Source organism: Kogia breviceps, chromosome 8, assembly GCF_026419965.1.
Source record: "Kogia breviceps isolate mKogBre1 chromosome 8, mKogBre1 haplotype 1, whole genome shotgun sequence".
In the NCBI taxonomy this organism is placed as follows: domain Eukaryota; kingdom Metazoa; phylum Chordata; class Mammalia; order Artiodactyla; family Physeteridae; genus Kogia; species Kogia breviceps.
This window is the reverse complement of record NC_081317.1, coordinates 76,153,740-76,173,192: the sequence shown is the minus strand read 5'-3', so window position 1 is coordinate 76,173,192 and position 19,453 is coordinate 76,153,740. Positions and strand designations below refer to the sequence as shown.

The following is a 19,453-nucleotide window of genomic DNA, read 5'->3' as shown; positions in this document are numbered from 1 at the left end:
ATTTAGGAACTCTGCATCAAGAGCCAGGGTTAAAGACCAAATATAAGAACAAAAGATGTTCCTAGCACCATCACTGCTTTGTAAATTACAAAAATTTTAGGCACTCCAGCCGGGAATTGGAATGAAGACCAAAATATATATTTCTCACTACACCACAATAACATACCTGCAGAAGTGAAAATACTTATTGTGCAATCTTTTACAGAGAAAGTTTGCCTACTTCTGAACTAGATAATTTCTAAGATCCCTTTCAAATCTAAAATTTGTAATTGGTTGACTCAGTTATTAAAGAATTGCTTCTTGGGACTTCCGTGGTGGTGTTCCCAAAGAAGGGGGCCTGGGTCTATCCCTGGTCAGGGAACTAGATCCCACATGCATGCTGCCACTAAGAGTTAGCACGCCACAACTAAGGAGCCCTCGAGCTGCAACTAAGCAGCCCATGTTCTGCAACTAAGGAGCTGATGAGCCACAACTAAGGAGCCTGTGAGTACTAACTAAGGAGCCTGCCTGCCACAACTAAGACCCAGCGCAACCAAATAAATAAATGTTAAAAAAAAAAATTTCTTCTCTCTAAACACCTTAAAAATGGAATTTTTACTCCATTCATTAAACTCAGAAACTCCCACTCTAAAAACGAAACAAATGTAAGAAAGCAAATACACACACACACACACACACACACACAGGGTATGAAATTCAAGGCTCATTCTTTTAGAGGTGGATTTTTTAAAATATGAGATCATACTATAGTTTCATTTTTTTAAAGCCAATATACTAATAATATGAGTGTAAATCAATTTGCAAAGTGTTGCCTCTAAAATATAAAAAGCTTAAAGGTAAATGATGCTTGAGAAAAAACAGGTTTTCTTGTAACCCGAGTTAAAATGATTCAAATGGAGTAAGTGTAATAAAGTCCCTATGGGCTGCTCATCCGTAATAAGATTTTTAGGCGCCAGCAACAGAGGAGCCAATTTGGATTTGGGTTGGGGTCTGTAATAGTCAAGGAACTAGAAATTTTCTTGCTTTATTTTTAGACCTTTGTTTTTGGTGGGCTAGAGTCAGTTATCTACCCAGAAGGAAGACATATGGTGCTCACTGGACTAAAAAGCCTGAGAAAAACCATCCTCTCTCTGCAAGTTTAATTATTTGGGGCAAACCATCAACCTCTGGATATTGTGAAATGCAATTCAGGATCTCAGAGATAATTCTGTCATTGCAATGACCTGCCTGACTTTCGTCACACAAATCTCATTTCCCACAGCTGGAATCACACTGCTTACAGCTTCAGGCTGGCCTGGCCTGTGGCACTGGGGCAAGGCAATGGCACTCAAGGGTGGTCCCCAGACCAGAAGCAGCATCAACACCTGGGAACTTTTTAGTAAAGTAAATTCTCAGGCCCTGCCCCAGATTTACTGAATCAGAAACGCTGTGTTTTCATGTGCCTTCAGAGCATTCTGATATATGCTCAAATTAGAGAACTACTAACCTAGAACAAATCCAACCCTCGTCTACTAGGTTGATTCAGCACCTCAGGGCTTTGCACTATAACCCTTGTTGCCTGCAGATAGACTCCGTCCAGTCTAGCATATTCTGTCCTTTTGCCCATGTTCTCACACCTTCATTGGATACCCATGACTTCTTACTGACTCTTTATCATGCCATCTTCCTGGACTGCTAAATAGTATCTCATTCCCAGAAAGGGAATATCAGTTTATTTCCTAATTCTATATCCCAGCCCCTCCTGCTAATTCCATTCTACAGCAAGAAACCTGTCTAAGCATTTGACTTACAAATGCTATGGATTGGCTCATGAATTAGTCATGCTTTGGCAGAGTCCTTGAAATTTCTAGGGGTAAGCATTACAGTGAAAATTCAATATGATGGAAAACTGGTTGACGGCTTTGAAGTCAATCAGATGTGGATTTCAGTCCTACCTCCACCACTGACCAGTTATATGTTTTTGAAAAATCTCTAAACCTCAGTTTACTGTAAAGAGAAAAAATATTATCTACCTCATAGCGTTGCTGGTATGGTTACACAGAATAATATATGTAAAGTATTCTGTAGGTGTTCTAACACATGGTAAGCTCTACATAAAAATATAATACAGTGTAATATGATTAGTAAAATACTGTGATGGTCTGTGAATCATATGCCTCTTATTTATGGGTAATCTTGCACTCCATCAGATCTCAGGGAAATCACCCATATTTTCCATTCACATAAATTCAACAGGGAGCACCTTAAAATGTAACTTTAAACAAGGTTTAAACAAGCTGAAGTTTTAATTTGATTGAACATACTCTTACCCCACGCTATGTATTCAATCCGTTTCTTCCTGGATACTATTTACCTACTTCATTGACAAATGGCAAGGATGGTGTCAACATAAATTAAAGTGAGAGTTAAAGGCATTCTGTGTTGAACTATTGCAGAAAACCCAGAGTTTACAAGAGGACTGAGGGTGGTTTTGCTGAATCAGGGTGGTTAAAATCCTTTCTAGGAGCAAACCATTCCACTCCCATGAGTCAGTGAACTCTTTAGAAACATTGAGAACTATCTGCTATGCTCAGAGAAGTCTTAGGAAAGATTAACTTACATTACATGGTCTAACAGTCTGCTCCTAGCCAGTAATTTTCCCACCTCAATTCATCTTCATAGGTTTGTTGTGGTAATACTTTGGCCATGAATTTATAACTGGAAAATATACAGAGTTCCTTTTAACCCAATTTACTCAGATATAACCAGTGTATAATTCAGTATGTTTAACATAATGGCTTTTCCAGAAGCATATTTCATTGTCCTTATTTATTCACTGGCTATATAAACATAGGCAACTCCAATTCAGACTCTTAATTTTTTATATGTAAAATAGAAGCATTATGACTGATTTTGTCAAAACTCCACCTAACCTTAACATTCAGTGAATCTCTGAATCTAATGCTGGAGTCTGCAGAGTTTAGACTTTATAGAGGTTAGTTATTGTTATAAAAGTGAATGAACTTTTTCAAAAATATCTTCTCTATAACTGAGCAATTCAACCTAGAGAAATTTCTCATAAGGAAATAAGTTTTACATAAGATTATGATTTATCTATGGAGATATTTATCTACATGGCTATAAATAAATACGATCACAATGTTTAATATAATAACAAAACATTATGTACAGTTAACTAACAACAAATAAAAAATAACTAGTTATTGTACATTCATATGTAGAATATCACACAGCCATTTAAAAATTATAAAAGACCAGTTAATAACATAGAGAAAAGGTCACTGTTAGGTGAAGAAAAGCAAGTAACTAGTCAATAGGATACATGCCAATATATTTTTATAAAAATCTATAGTACTATATATAAATCTATAGTACTTCTTTATCTACATATAAATAAATACTAATACTCTACAATTCAATTAACTAAGTAATGTCATGAGTGGTGGGGTTACCTGTAATTTTTATTTCCATATTAAGCTTATATTGCCTTTTCCAGATTTTTAAACAATGAACTGATATTATTTTTAAGTACAGAAAAAAAATTTTTTTTTTTTTGGTGGCAGAAATGGACACATTTTTCTCTTTCATTCCTGAAAGGATTCTTAAAAGTATCTTCTCTGCCCATCTCAGGTTCTCCTTTGCTTCATGACAGGTACTTTCTGGACTCATACTGGCAATTAGTAAGTCCAGAATATCAAAGAAACATTCTCATCAGCCTCTTATCCTGTAAAACAGCTCCATTTTAGATTTCTGCATCTCTGCCTGCACCACCCATACTTTCCAGCTGCTGGGCCCTGCCTTCCATCAGTCTGTCCACTAAGAATTCTTTCTTCCATCTCAGTCTTTTGAAATTCTGATCCTCCTTCAAGACTTGGCTCAAATGTCTCTTATTCCATCCTGTCTTTGTATTTCTATTGAGCTCTCCCACAGTGGTTTCTCCAATGTGCAATTACATTTCCTGCTCTGTGCTGACAACGGGAGCTTGCAGGATTAAAGGGTAGCAAAGTGTGAGGAATCGGTGAATGAATGTTCTACCAGAAGAGGGCAGCAATTCCTCAGCTCCAGCCAATTTCTCCAGAGTGGGAATATGGGTCTAATGTTGTCAGGCCTTTCAATATGTCAAGAAAAACAAGAAATCCACATATATAAGTTTTGGGGGGCTGTGTCAGGTCTTAGTTCCAGCATACAGGATCTTTCGTTGCAGCACGTGGTCTCTTCGTTGCTGCACGCAGGCTTCTCTCTAGTTGTGGCGTGCGGGTTTTCTCTCTCTAGGTGTGGCACACAGGCTCCAGAGCGCGTGGGCTCTGTAGTTTGCGGCACGCGGGCTCTCTTGTTGAGGCGTGTGAGCTCAGTAGTTGTGACACGCAGGCTTAGTTGCCCCGCGGCATGGGGGATCTTAGTTGCCTGACCAGGGATCGGACCCGCGTTCCCCGCATTGGAAGGCGGATTCTTTACCACTGGATCACCAGGGAAGTCCCAGGAAATCCATATTTTTAAAATGTAAAACTCCAGGGCTTCCCTGGTGGCGCAGTGGTTGAGAATCCGCCTGCCGATGTAGGGGACACGGGTTCGTGCCCCGGTCTGGGAAGATCCTACATGCCGCGGAGCGGCGGGGCCCGTGAGCCATGGCCGCTGAGCCTGCGCGTCCGGAGCCTGTGCTCCGCAATGGGAGAGGCCACAACAGTGAGAGGCCCGCGTACCACACACACACAAAAAAAGTAAAACTCCAAGCTTTAAAATATTAGCTCATAAAACCAAAAAAAAACAAAAAACAACAAAACACTGCAGACGAGAGAAAAAAATATCTGTCAGTTGAATCTAGCCTGCAGACCCACGTTTGCAACCTCTCCTTAGGCTTACAGCTTTTACATCTGTGTATCCTCTTATCAGCAGGCACAGAGGTTTGCTCATAATGGTTTGTACCTAGCAGGCACTCAGCTGTGTAAGCTATCCACCTGGTGGGTCAGTGATAATAAGATCCATATCAAAGATCCATAATCCAAACTTAATGTTTTAAAACTTGTTTTACTGCTGAGCTTCTCTCTGATGAGCCTTCCAAAGGTAACATGGAAGCAAATTCACGTCTGACCTAACACAGGAACTTGTCTTTTTTCCTGTACTTTGTTCTAACCCAAGAGCACTGTCAGCACTCAATAAATAATAAATTACGGTCATATAATTACAGCTTTTATGCATCCAGGTCATGTTATATTGACTTCATATTTGAAGCAAAATTTTCTAGCACTTAAGAAGAAAGCAGTTAGGGATAAAAGGCAAACATAATCCAAGTGATGGTCTAAGAAAGAAATGGCAATTTTTAATGTCTGCTTCAGAAGAGCTGAATCAGGCAAGGAAAATAGAAATGAAACCAAGCCAGCTGAATACCTCATAGCAGGGAATGGGAAAGCAACACAAGGGCATTCTGGATCTATAGCATTACCTCACTGTCGTCCACCAAACAGTATGACCTAACTGCTTCTGGCTCCTCCGAGAAACACTTTCAGTGAGAGACACAGATGACCTAATAAAAGGTACAATCTCAAAGTCAGGTAGCCAGGTAGAGGATCTAGCCTGGAGTCTTGAAAACAGTTCTGAACGTAGGACTTGTCCAGAAACTAGAAGGCATGAGACAGGAGGAAGACCAGCAGGGAAGGATATCCCTTCACTGGTGAGAAGAGAAACATCATTAGCTCAAGAATACTAGGGCAGAATTGATTCCAGGGCACATCCCTGGAAGCAGGCAGAGTTCTGTCAGTTGACAGTGTTGGCTTGATGGTGCTAGGATGTGGAGGTTCAACACTGAGTCAGCCAGTCCAGCCAGTCAACATAACACCTGCCATGTGACAAGCACGGCTCTAAGCATGAGGTCAAGGCCTCTGTTTTCAGAAAGCTTTCATTACAACAGAGGGAGACAGATAATAAGCACGTTCAAAAGAGGAGATGTCAAATAGTTATACATCGTATAAAGAAAATAAAACTGTGCTGAAATAGAGAGTGCCTGATGGGCCACCTTAGATTGGAAGGTCAGAGAAAAGCTCAAAGGAGGTGACATATTAGGTGAGTCCTTAATGACAAGAATCAGCCCTGGCAAATTCTAGGAACCTGCACCCATAGAGGGAAGAACAATTAGGGCAGATGCAAGGAGCATCTTGTGTTTGAGAATAAGAAAGACTCCCAGTGTTTGTGGACTTTACAAAGCAAGAGCGAAAGTGGTAGGAGATGAGCTCAGAGAGAAAAAAAGAAGCAGATCACACAGGGTGTCGATGGCCTTGGACAGGGATTTGGAATTCATTCTAAATACTTAGAAGCCACTGGAAGTACTTGAGCAAATAAGTATCAATACTATCAACTCCTCAGGCCCTATTTCCCAAGATGACAGTTTCATTTGCAAAAGGCGGACTGAGAGATGTGTGCTTTGCTGCCGCTCTCAAACTTTGTGGGGGGATCTGGGGTTGAGCATAGTGGGGGGCTGGTGATGGAATCAACACCAGTGGGGCTCAGAGAAACCTGTGCTGTTGTTGTGGGGAAGGAATTCTACTCCACCAGTTGCCAGAGCCCTATCAGTACCCTGGGCCTTGCAGAGCCCCCTGCTTGTGTCTCTGCTGAGCTCTCATTAGACTGTGAGCTTTATGAAGCAAGCAGGGTATTCATTGACTCCTTTGTCCCCCCAGCGTACTGCACAGTGATGCACTTGATAAGTGTCCAGCAGTTGCTTAGTAGAATTCAAAGCAAACAGAAAATGTGCAGTTGATACTACTCATCTTGCCCTACTTCTAGAAATGCCAGCAAGCTTCATGGGGAGGGAGCCAACTATGGGCCCGAGATTTCTTGAGTTCACCATTTTAACAGATAGGCTGAAGTCCACTGCTGTAGCCATCTGTAATTTTACTAGAATCTATTTTTGCTAGTCTATTGCCAGCCATGAGACTCAAGTCTGACCCCCTTCTGAATTAAAACTATACTCATTGGTCTTCATTTATTGACATCTAAAAGACAATCCCACCTCCTAAATTCTTCTTGCACGGTATACGTAAATGACTAAGCACAAAGGAATAATCTGATAAGAGAAAAATGAATATCACACTTACATATCCATATTCCAAATCCCAGCACCAGCAGTAATTGCAAAACCTCACAAAGCACGCTCGGAGAAAATCCCCAATGAGAATTGTGACATAGGTGGTCAGAACATCAGAAACGGTCAGCCGCACAAATTCCTGTTGAGATATTATCTGTATTAAAAGGAGCATTTCTCCCTTCAAATGGTCCTAATGTTAACATCGAATTTGTCATGCTTTCTAAATAGTACTAACTTGAAAACTGCAACTAATGGTAAAGAAACTAGTTAGGCATATCTTGCAAGTAAAAAATGTTTCACCCCTATTTTATTAGTCTAAAAATAATTATTTCCTGCACCAAAACCACTGCATTAGAAGTCTTCCTACTGAGAAACTTTTATAAGCATGACACGAGAACACAAAACAGGAAAATAATGACAACACAGAAGTTTAAAACTTGAATCTCGCAAACAGCAGATAATAAAATAAAATAAATTTATTTATAAAATAAATTTTTTGTTTATAAAATTAAAAGACAAGCTTGGAAAAAGTACTTGTGGCATATGTGATAGAGAACTAGTTCTTCTAACACATTAAAAACTTTTACAAATCAGTACAACAATAGATGGGCAATTCAATAAGGAAAAAAAATGTCAAATGGCACAAATAAGAAAGAAGAAAATATACAGTTAATTAAAACATTCAAAAATACCTAAATCCCACATTATAAAAATACAATTAAAACAATAAATTGTTGCTCCACACAGTGATAAATATTTTTAAATCCATGCTTTTCCATATCGGTGAGAGTGTGGTGAAATAGGCACTGTCGTAAACTGACAATTAGAAGGGGAAGTTAGACTGGTGTAACATTTGTGGGGCGGGGGAACATTTGTGGGGCGGGGGGACATTTGTGAAATCCATCACATTTTAAAGTGTGTGGAATTTGATTAGGAAAATCCACTTCTAGAAATGTATCCTATGGCGGTATTAGCACAAATGTCCAAATCTATACATATAATTATGAAAGCATTGTTTCTCCCAGATCAAAATTGGAAGCAATTCAAATATACTCAAGAGGAAATTAATTAAATAAAAATGGGTGTCTACACACAGAATATTGTGAACTCTTAAACAAAGTGCTATTGTGATTGTGGCTGCACAACAATGTGAACATATACCAAAAACCACTGAACTGTGTATTTTAAATGGGTGAGATGTACGATATGTGAACTATATCTCAATAAACTTGTTTAAAAAGCACTCAAATGCTATGTTCTGATAAGAAATGGATTGTTAAAAATTTACAAAATAGGATATGCAGCATGAACCCACTTATTAACAAAAAATCCTATGCCTATATACATGCATGTATATATGTATATGCATAACATGTATATGTATAGAAAAGGTCTGGAAAATTAGAAACTTTTTACCTCAGTGGTGTGGACTTGAAGTTACGTGCAAAATGTGTATGCTGTGGGTTAGAGGGGAAGTTCACTATTTCCTCATGGAACTTATAACAATAGGCAATAAAGATAAGAGTAGACATATAATTATAAATTTTCATTATGATCGTTCTCTTCTGCGCTTCCCTTTCTGCTCCTTCCCAATAATTCGTGCCCTAAGATTGAAGACATGGAATATCTAATAAGTCATATTTTTCCAGAAATACAGTGTTCTTCTATAATAAAATAAGTCTTCTGGTTTTTACTTCCAGCTACCTATATAATCTCACCTCTAAAATAACTAGTGAGAAAGAATCACATCATAGGGCAAGGCCCATTTGACTAGCAGTTAACTGGTTCATTTCCAGTCCCATACTTCAGACTAGTGCTTCCTAAACTCCAAGTAGTCGTGTACCACCTTCACGATTCTTGCCATGTCCAAATACTATCTGAAATATTATTTACCTAATATTTCTTTTAACTTTAATATACTTTATTTTTAAAAAAATAACTCCTACTATTGTAAATAGAAGGTGTATAACATCTGCCATAAACAGTAGTTAACTAAATATAAATATATTAAAAGCTAAAAAAATTATACTGAAAACTTTAAACTATAAATGTAAAAAAATTATCTTGGCATTAGTTCCCATCAAAAGTAGTGCCTGTGAGCCAGTAGTATATTTGGGGAAATGCTATCAAAGAACAGGAGTGGAGATGGAAAAGAATGAAACAGGAAAGGAGAGAAAACCTTTACCCAAGAGAGTGTTAAAAGCTGTCACTACTGGGGCAACTGGGTCTTGGTTCTTCTGGGGACCCGCTGAGTAGTCATATAGAATAAGTCTCAGAACTGTCCACCCAAGAGACAGAAGAGGGAAGTATTGATCCACCAGCTCCTATTCCCATCAGTCAGGGATGGCCCCATGTGGTATTAATGTCCCACTTGGTGACAGCAGAGAAGCAGGGTAAAGGTGAGAATCTGTATACGACTCAGTTGAGATACTGTCTTGTAACAGCTGCATGCAGTCGTTTGCTGCAGCAACAGCTGGAGTAAAAAGGTGAGGGTGAGGTTTCTGCATAATCCATGTGTCTGTATAATCTGATTCCTGTCTAGCTCTCCATATTTTTCTTTGTCTTCTCTACTCCAGAACCACTGGCTTTCTTTCATACCCTCAAACTCCATACTTCTTTAGGCCATAGGGTCTTTACATGTGGTCTTCATGCTACTCAATCTTACTTCACCTCTTGACTCAGTTTACACCAACTAATATGCATCACTACAGCAACACTAACTTAGGGAAGTCTCTCACCTCGATGACTAGGGGCAAGCTTCTCTGACTGCATGCATTGCATTCTTGTAGTGCTTTGTTGCCATTGTAAATTTGCAAATGTTGTATAATTATTTAATTAATGGCTTTGTTCCCAAGAGTTTGTAATTGTCACAAGGGCAGAGACCGGGTCCACCTTTGTTCCCCATTGCATCTCCAGTATCTAGCACAATACCTGACACTTAGCCTGCACTCAATAAATATGGAGTGAGTGACTGAGTGATAGTAAATTCCTGTGGTTATCTCTGAACATAACTTTTCTCTTCCCTACTCTTATTCTCCTTTTCATTCCCCAGGCAATTTGAGATCAGATTCTAATAACTAGCATCAATTAGAAGTAGGCTGTGAGGGATATTTTTAGGTTTCCACCATCAGGCTGGAAAGACTTCCTCAGTAAGAGAATATTTCAGAGTGGTTTTGAAGTCCTCTACATCCTCCTATGCATCCTCATCCCAATGGTTGAAATACAATATTTTTCCTAAGCAATGTCCTAACTTTCACATAAAATAGCAGAAGAGGATTCAAACATTATATTAAAATGTAAAAATATTTATTAACATACCATAGAAAGGATACACTGCGTTATAAGAAAGGAAATTCCAAAAATGGTGGTCCAGCCCACCAAGGGAACATCATCCAATTCCAGTTCCTAGTGTGCTAGGATGGGAGCATGGCCTCCACACAGGCCTTCTGCAGAGCACTGCACTCCACACCTCACACTTTACTCTCCTGGCATGTATTTGATCAGTAAACCTAAGAGGCTCATTAGCAAGTGAAGGGAAAATAATAGGGATGGGGCATCACAAAGGGCCACTGACAGCAGATATTCCATGGCAGGAGTCTGGGAGTATGTGTTGATGCTAATTATGTTTCTGGAGGACGGTTCAGCACTATGGAGAAGGACACAAACTCTAATCAGACTTTGTAGGTAAAATTTGGGCTCCTGTCATTGACTTTCTTTAAGGTCTTGAGCAAATTATTTTACCTTTCTAAGTCATAGTCTCCTCATCTATGAAATGGGGACAATGATATAACTTATCTCAGAGGGTAATTTAAAAATTCGAGGAGGTAATGCTTGGCACACAAGAAGCATTCGATAAATGTGAGCTATTACTGTCATTATCTTCAGCTGTTGTCTGCTTTCTCTCCTTTGCCAAAACGCAGACCTAAGTATACAGCTTCAAAGAGCGGTCTCCCAAGAATGGCTCTGCTGCCTACCTATCAAATGTCACTGGAGATGAGACTAAGTGACTACATCTTGAGATTCCCTGGAGAGATAAAGGAGCCACCAAATTCCTATATTCAAATTCAAAAAGAGATTAAGTCCCACACTATCCTTGAGGAAAAACAGAGCAGAGGGCATCCATGGAGAAGAAGAGAAAATATCTGGAATGTTCTCATAGAACAATGAACAAGTCTTTGGGGTTATATCTCCAACATTCCATGCAAAGCAGCTGCCTTTTACTATTTCTTCTGGAATCACTTTGTTTTAAAAGTGGGTAAAATAAATGTTTCAGAACCACAGCCCTTCCCTCCTGCCGCTCCTGCAGACTTTCCCACAAGCGCTGAATGTTCATTTAGAGAAAGGAAGGCGAAAGAGAAAAGGGAAACCCAATTACAAATGGCAGTAAGAAAAGACGATGAAGCAAGGAAAACCACTAGAGACAGGATTTAAAAAAAAAAAAAAAAAAAAAAAGGACAAGACAAGCGGCATGGTACAAGGGCTCCCAAGAAGAAGAATTAAATAATTTTTTCTTTATTTTAACTCAGTGTGTGTGGGAGCATCTCAGAAGCTTCTGCATAATCAAAAAGTAAATATTCTAGATTGCATGATGTTCATGTCTAATTAATTGCTGCCTCTGCCTCAGAAGTGAGCAGCTTCCACCTTATTCTTTACAGTTAGTTCTATTAATCTTGCTTAACAGGTGTTTGCCTGGTAAAGGTTGCTTAGCCCTCATGCCAGTCTGCATTCTGGGATGTATGTAAGAGAATATCTCAAACCCTTTGAGTTTGTGAAAACTATACTTTATATTTTTTCACTTCTCTCAACTCTTGCTGAAGATTTAGGGAGCAGCCTAGATGTGATAAAACAGACTTGTGTTAAGTGCCGTGACCAGATTTTGCTTAAAGGAGTTTTAAAACATGGAAACCCATATACTCCTGTGTATTCACTCTCTATTGGTGCTGTAAGAAATTACCACAAAATTAGTGGCTTAAAACAACATAAACATAAACTGTTCTGGAGTTCAGAAGCCTAAAATCAAGGTGCAGGCATCAGGGCGAAATCTGTGTCCTTGCCTTTTCCAGCTTCCAGAGGCCACCTGCATTCCTTGGCTCATGGACCCCTTCCTCAACCTTTAAAGCGCATCTCTCCAATCTCTGGTTCCACTGTCACAGCCAGTTTTTCTGACTGACTCTTGTTTCCCATTTATAAGCATGTGTGATTTTGTTAGGCTCACCGCATAATCCAAGATATTTTTCCTAACCCCAGATCTTTAACTTAATCACATTGGTAAAGTCCATTTTACTATGTAAGGTAACATATTCACAGTTTCCAGGGATTAGAACATGGACGTTTTTGAGAGATTATTATTCTGTCTACCACATCATGTATCACAAGCATCTCTCTACCAAGTGCAGGCAGGTTTCATTTCATTTATTATTACGTACATAGTATGTTCCTGTAAATGTGTATGAAATGTGCATGTCTGAAAATCAAGTATTTAATAACATGTAACTGGAAAGGGAAGGGTTTATCTGGTCCCTAAAAGCCTAAAAAATAAAATAGAATGCTTACTTATATCATACATTTTGGACTTGGTCTTCAATGATGCCTGTCTAGCATTACATACATTTTCCTTACTTTTTCCCACAATTGAAATCACAGATGAGTAGCTTAAGTCAGATGAGTATCTGAAGCTGAGGACATCTAATGATATCTGTATTTGTTTAAATTAGTTTCATAAGACTAATGTTAACTTTCAATTTTCCATTTATCTTACAAAAAAATACGTACACTGTAAAAAATTATTTCAAATAATTTCCCAAAGGCCCCATTACTGCTGAAACTGAACTGTTGTCTGACAGAAGCACTATGACATATTTTCAAATGTCTGTCCATCAAGGATGAACCAAAGTCCAAAAACAGTTTATGAAGTACACATGAGGAATGTCAATTCTAATGAGATAAAATTAAAGGCTTTTCAAAATATAAATTGGATTTGTATAGAAATAAGAGGCCTGAAGTAGGTTTTTTGTTTTTGTTTGGTTTGGTTTCCCTTTATTGAACAGAAAGCCATATGAAACATTATCTCTTTTATCTGCTAAAATACCACTAGTCTTGGACTGGGGTCATTTATACAGTCATCTGAAAACAACAAACCTAAAATAGTATTTCCTTTCATGCTTAAGGGGCAATTATTTGACAAAAATTAAATTATTGAAATGAGTATTAGTGTATGCTCCCAAAAGAATCTTTTCTTTTTTTATGGAAAAAAGGTAACACTAACTAGAGTTCCACTTAAATATTTACTTGGGTTGTATCTATATCTAGGTGTTTTATTATAACACAGATAGATAGTAAACATTTCCTCAGACCATTTTAAAATATCCTTCCTTTACATGCAACTGTAAAAGGGGTGTAAATGTACTACTTACCTGAATGGATGCATGAGAGGACTATAAGAGATAATATATATGAAATTCACAGCCAGCATATGGTGAACAGTCAATAAGTCTCAGCTATTTTCATTAATAAGCAATAAAAAACAGGCCACGCTTATGGAAGAAATAGTGACCCTGCTCTTTTTTAATCCATTAACTGTTATGCACTTCTGTTTGTGACATTACCTGCCCCACCATTGTTTCCCAGCAGGGTCCTCGAGGTACATCTGCAGGGTGCACAAAAAAGGGTGGCCCTGTGGTATTTCCAGTGAGTGATGCATTGTAGGCCTTGATCATGTTGGCTTCCCACAGGGTAATATTGGCCTTTACTAGCTTCTCCTCTTCAATCTAGAAAGCAGAGTAATGGAAACAAAAATGAAGACAACAGAGATTTCAAAGGCATTTCTGGCAATCTTGAGACTGGGAATCTAACAACATGCTGATGGCAAGGACAATCCAGACACAAGATTTACCTTGTTGTTAATCTCGTCCATCAAGGCAAGAATAAATACATACAAGTTGCCTAAAAGAAGAGCAAAAATGCGTCCCAGGAGCCATTTCAGAGCAATGAGGGGATGGTAGTCTTCCAATTCAGCAAATAAGTCAAACAATGTTGGACAGAACATCCCCAGGAGGGACATGACCATGTTCATCTACAAGAAGACACAAGGGGTGAACCAAGTTAATGGTGTTTAAAAATTATTATTGCTTTCCTCCAAATTTGCAAGATTCCAGCTAGATTCCTTTGATATTTTATAAGACTAAAATTATTTCATGTATTTAAAAAATTTGATCTTATTAAAACAACAGAGACAATATTCAACTCATATTTTCAAGATGTACATGTGCATGAGCTTGTGGATGTGCCAGTAATAATAGTGTTTCCTAGTATAATGAGGGATGCAATTTACTTTACTTTCTATGCAGAGAACATTTACTGTTATACATGGTAACTGATTCTGCACCTCACAACAAGATTTCCAAAGGAAATGGAAAATGATCTACTTGAGAAATGAGGTCCAAATTGGAAATACTAATTTGGCAATCATCAGCACATGCGCTAGTTTAATCAGTTAGAATGGATGAATTCCTTGAGATGGGCCCAGGACTAAATACTGAGTTTGTGGGACTGCAAACTATAAGGGGCAAAAAAAAAAAAAAAAAAAGAAAGAAAGAAAAAAAATGGAATCGACTTTATCAAAGAAAACAGAGAGAACATTCAGAAAAAACAAAAGGAGAATACATGGCATAATGTCATCAAAGCCAAGGCAGAAAAATGAAGAACTGGCTTATAATGCCAAAGGTAAGAGAATTATGAAGGAGAGAGAGAGAGAGAATGAAAATGTGACAAGCTGGAAATTTGTGGCCCTTATCTCCAGATTGATTGGCACACTTATGATTATATTATTAGGCTAAATTAAGTCAAGGAAAAGAATACAGAGCATGTACTACTTTTATAATGGGGGAAAAAAACCCTTTAAATAAAGTTTAAAAAAAGGTTCCAGGTGACTCTGGCAATGTGTTTACCTGAATACCTGGCTCAAACTGTCACTGTTGAACACTTCCCATTTCCCCCTGGTAGACTCCACGTTTTGAATGATTAGAACTACCAAACTATATTGAGAAAATAATTGTCAATATGTTTTTCCCTTTTGACTAAGAACATTGTATAAGTACGACCAGCAGAAGCTAAAAGTCAGCGTGACATAATATAAAATCAGCATGATATAATTTCAACCTAAAGTAAAAACTTGGCAGAGCTAAGCAATCTTATATAAGGTAAATTTAAATTCTGTTTCATCAAATTTGTAAAGTTTTTCATGAATCCCCATTATTACCTTTGTTGGCCCCTAGGAATCAGGGGTCCCCTAAGATGGATATTAAACATGTACTTACAAAGAGTGACCCTTTTGATGATAATCAATTATCCCTCCTTTTCTGTGGTTTATTAATACAAAAATATGATCAGTACAAACCATGGACCAAAGTGGCATGATAATTTTGCCTAGAAATGCTATCATAACTGCAAGGATAATTTTGAAAGCAAACTTAGTAATGCTTTGAGGTTCCCCTTTGTTTAAAATAAGTAAAATAACTCCACCTAATGACTCTCTGTTTTACAGGTTTCCATGAAATGTCTATGTCATCATAGTCTCTTAAATATATAGTCTCCCATCTTCAGTGTTACTGCTTCTGAAATACCTAGAATGTTTTTGTTTGGAGGCTTTTGTTGTAAGTAGGTTATACCATTTTCTGTGCAAGATTTTTCTGGGAAATTCTATGCTTATGAAGACTCATAATCTGTTTGGTCTACAAGACTCTGCAGAAGTTTCAGTGTAGGAAATCTACACTTCCCACCGCCTAAATCTCCACACACTGAAAATGCCCAAGTTCAAAATGATGCCACATTGTATTCTAGAACATTTTATGAAAGGGAACAGACCCAAGAAACAACACATGACCAGTGATTTCCTGATTCTAAATATCTACCTCTGACCTCTTTTCTTGGACCTGCTAAATGGGCAGATACCCTGAAGACAAATCGCAATCGTAATATTTAATTCCTGTCAAAGAGCTGGCCTTCCTCATTTGAATAGCATTTGGAGGGAAGGTAATAGGGTAAGGAGAGGAGGTGGAGCAGTTAGGCTGCTAGTGAAAAACAGAGAGAGGCCCAGTCTTGCCCAAAGTGGGGGAGGCAATCTGAATGTTTCCAGTGAAATAAACATAAGAACCCAGGGCTTTATCATTGCTGCTTCAAAGAATTCAGGGGACAATTGGATCTTTCAAAGATAGATGCAGGACCTACAGAGAAAGCAACATAGGGTCATGGAAAGAGTGCTGAGCTTGAAATCAAGATTCCTAAATTTTAACTCTCATTGTTCTCCATGGTTCTGAGACCATGAACACATCACCTAATCTGAGATTCATTATCTCTGTCTATAAAACGTACTGGTTGGAATATGTGCTCTAATCTCTCTTCCAACTCTACCTTTCCCTAATGTCACAAAGTGAAAAACAGACAGTAGACAGATTTGGAAGTAAGGCTGGAATAGGGACATGTGTGCCGAGGTTGGTTCACTCTCAAGTCAGGATGACAGAGATAGGTAAAGAGTGGCCATATTTCATGTCCCAACATTGAAGCACAACCCACAAAATCTCAAATGTCAGATTCTAAGCACATAAAAAGCATGCAGAGACGAACTTCATTTTTTTCCCACCACCCAAGGGTGTCAGGATCTTGCTGCGCAAATTCCTGGGATCGCTTCACAGCCCAAAAGATGAGGTATCCACTCCCGCCAAGTGTTAGAAACACGAAGAAGTTAGCAAGAAACCTCAGGAATCTGATCAAGTGGACGTTTTCTTCTGCTTGGGCTGCTCTTTCTTCTATTATAGCTTCCTGTACCCAGGCAAAACAGAAAGAAAAAAGAAATATCTGAGCTACAAAAAGTATCATGAACTCAGGAATTATTTCTGCAAACATCAGAAAGTGAGGAATGAAAATGTAAACTGAATCTGGGATTCCACAAACCAGGTGAATATTGCCAGCAAGTGAGAAAAAGTAAGAGAAAGAGGAAGAATTCTTACAAACAAACTCTGGTTGAGTTAATATTTACTGAGATAGTCTTCATCATAAAGTCTCTTCTAGTACAGTTTTTTAAAACAACTACAAAATAATACTTTAGAGTCATTTAAAATATCGGACTAATGTATTCCTGTAAATAATTAGCGAGCATTGTTCTATTATTTAAAATATCTGATTCTGATTACTAATGGTTGGCTGTTTCAAGCCAATGGCATTGTTTTATTACCAAATTTAGAGAGAAGGAGTGTTGTCATGGGTCATCAATCATTTTCCAGTCATAATCAGAACCCTGCCCAGATCCTGGTAGGAAAAAATGTTGAGTTAATCTTTCTTTTAATTGTCAAGATACTTTGCTACCTAGACCATTTGGAATGGCTCCAATTTTACTCTTAGAAATACCAAGAAAAGGCTGTTGAAGTTGGTATTTTTACCTTAAAGTTCATTGTGATAGAATTGAATTTGTTGTCTGCTGTTTCAGGATTGCCAATCAGGTAGTCCCAGCTGGTGAACACCTTCCAGCTGAAGTTGAAAGAGTTGTCGTCACCACCTCCGTCATCACCAATATTTTTGGTCATCCTATACAAACAGGAAGTTTAATCCAGCAGCCAGAATACAAGCAGAAAGGGAGAGGTTAGGGAATAGCAAAACATAGTAATTATAGGGAAATTGGAGAAGCAATATCTAAAAGACATATACTTTCAAACAAGTTTGTTCTAATAACCAGAAAATAGAAGTTTATTAAAATTTTTTTTTGCTTTAATTTTTTAAGCTGTTCATTTTCCAGGCCTTCAAGATTAAAAGACTACTAACCATTGATGATTTTAACAATTAAACAGGTTATGTAAAATTATGTATTTTTTATTTGTTTTCCTAGACTGTTTTCCTAGGGTCATATACTAGGCTCTGAAACTTTTGTGGGATAAGGATATCTTTAGAAATCTGATGAAAACCACCAGGCCCCTCATCAGGAAAAACATACGTATAGACTCTTAAACTGTTGTACACAATTTTAGTTGGTTTCCAGACCCTGTGAAGCCTAGGGATGGATTAACCCAGGTCAGATCAGGAAACTCCTTCACAGATTTCAATTCCCCTTAGAATCTCCTTCCAAAGAGTGATTACACTGAATGCATGGAATTTTTCCATACTCGACAACTCTTGACCAAAAGACAAAATTTTTATACAACTTTAATAGCAAGTGGTTACATATATTCTAACCAGTGATGTTCTAATTTTTTTTTTTTTTTTTGCTTGGACAGTTTAAAGTACATTTACTTACTTCAGTGGTTAAAGATCTATATTCCACTTACTCCACTTCCCTTTTTTCCCCTACCACTATAAAGCGCAAAATTAAAATATTATATGATATATATTATAAAGTGGTCCCATAAGGTTTTAGTTTTTTAAATATTGCAGTGATATGGAACTGGAAAAAGAAAGGAGTACAATGACATAAAGCTGACAATGTAGTTTGGCAGGTATCTCTAACATCATCTAAATTTCCCCACTGTTTAGTCCTATTCCTTACAGAGGTTTCTATATTTCAGATGGGCTAATGTGTTTGAAAAATAACCAAAAATAATTATTCCTTACATCAATCTACCACTTTACCCTTTGCAAATGGTATTGATATGTATTACCATATTTGCCCTTCTCAAAAACTTAACAAGAGGTCATAGTAGTTAATATTATTCTCTTTTTACAGTTGGGGAAGCTGAAGGATAAAATTATGAAGTGATTTTATAAAGGATAAAATTATGAAGTGATTCTATACTTCTGGCCATTATACAGAAGTAAACCACAGGGGTGGGTCAAGGTTTTAGGTTTTCTGACTTCATTCTGGTACCCAAGCTAGGACACCATGAGATATGTTGAACCATACAAAGTGCCTTTTTGTAGGTCAAAAAGGGTTGAAATCAAACATTTTCAATGGATTAACCTAGGAGAAAATGATTTTTTTGATTAAGCTGCCATCACCCCTTTTTGCACTGTCACTGAGCAAAGGGTAGGGCCTCAAGTAAAACTGACCACTTGACAGATAAGTCTTGAATGGAGCTTTATCACAGGCAAGATTCCGTAGCTGTAGACAGCCTTCCAGAGAAGGGAGCTCTAGCTGGACAAGCAAACAGGGAACTTCTAGTATGTGGGAATTGACAAGAAAGGGAGTGAAATGCTAAAAGGGAGTGACAAGAAAGGGAGGAAGGATATTGAAGACAACCTCTGGTAACAACACATTTTTACTAAGAGATGGCCCTGATAGCTATAAAATATTTCATGTACAGCTCCATTCCTTGTCTGTAGAGAAAAAAAGTGTACATACTTAAACAAAAATTCCTCCTTTTTCAAGGGGGTTATATTTTTGAACAACTATAT

At 37.9% G+C, this 19,453-nt stretch overlaps 1 protein-coding gene across 11 annotated transcripts in view; it reads right to left on the bottom strand.

The window, feature by feature from the left end:
* Positions 1 to 19,453, bottom strand: part of TMC1 (transmembrane channel like 1) — a 360,191-nt gene that overhangs the window by 23,978 nt on the left and 316,760 nt on the right. For all 11 annotated transcript variants that reach the window (XM_067039582.1, XM_067039580.1, XM_067039581.1 and 8 more), the window contains 5 exons: positions 17,512 to 17,656; positions 16,700 to 16,894; positions 13,971 to 14,150; positions 13,684 to 13,845; positions 7,089 to 7,217 (listed from right to left, as the gene is read on the bottom strand). In XM_067039582.1, coding sequence (XP_066895683.1) covers positions 7,089 to 7,217; positions 13,684 to 13,845; positions 13,971 to 14,150; positions 16,700 to 16,894; positions 17,512 to 17,656 — 811 coding nt within the window. The remainder of the gene's footprint in view (positions 1 to 7,088; positions 7,218 to 13,683; positions 13,846 to 13,970; positions 14,151 to 16,699; positions 16,895 to 17,511; positions 17,657 to 19,453) is intronic.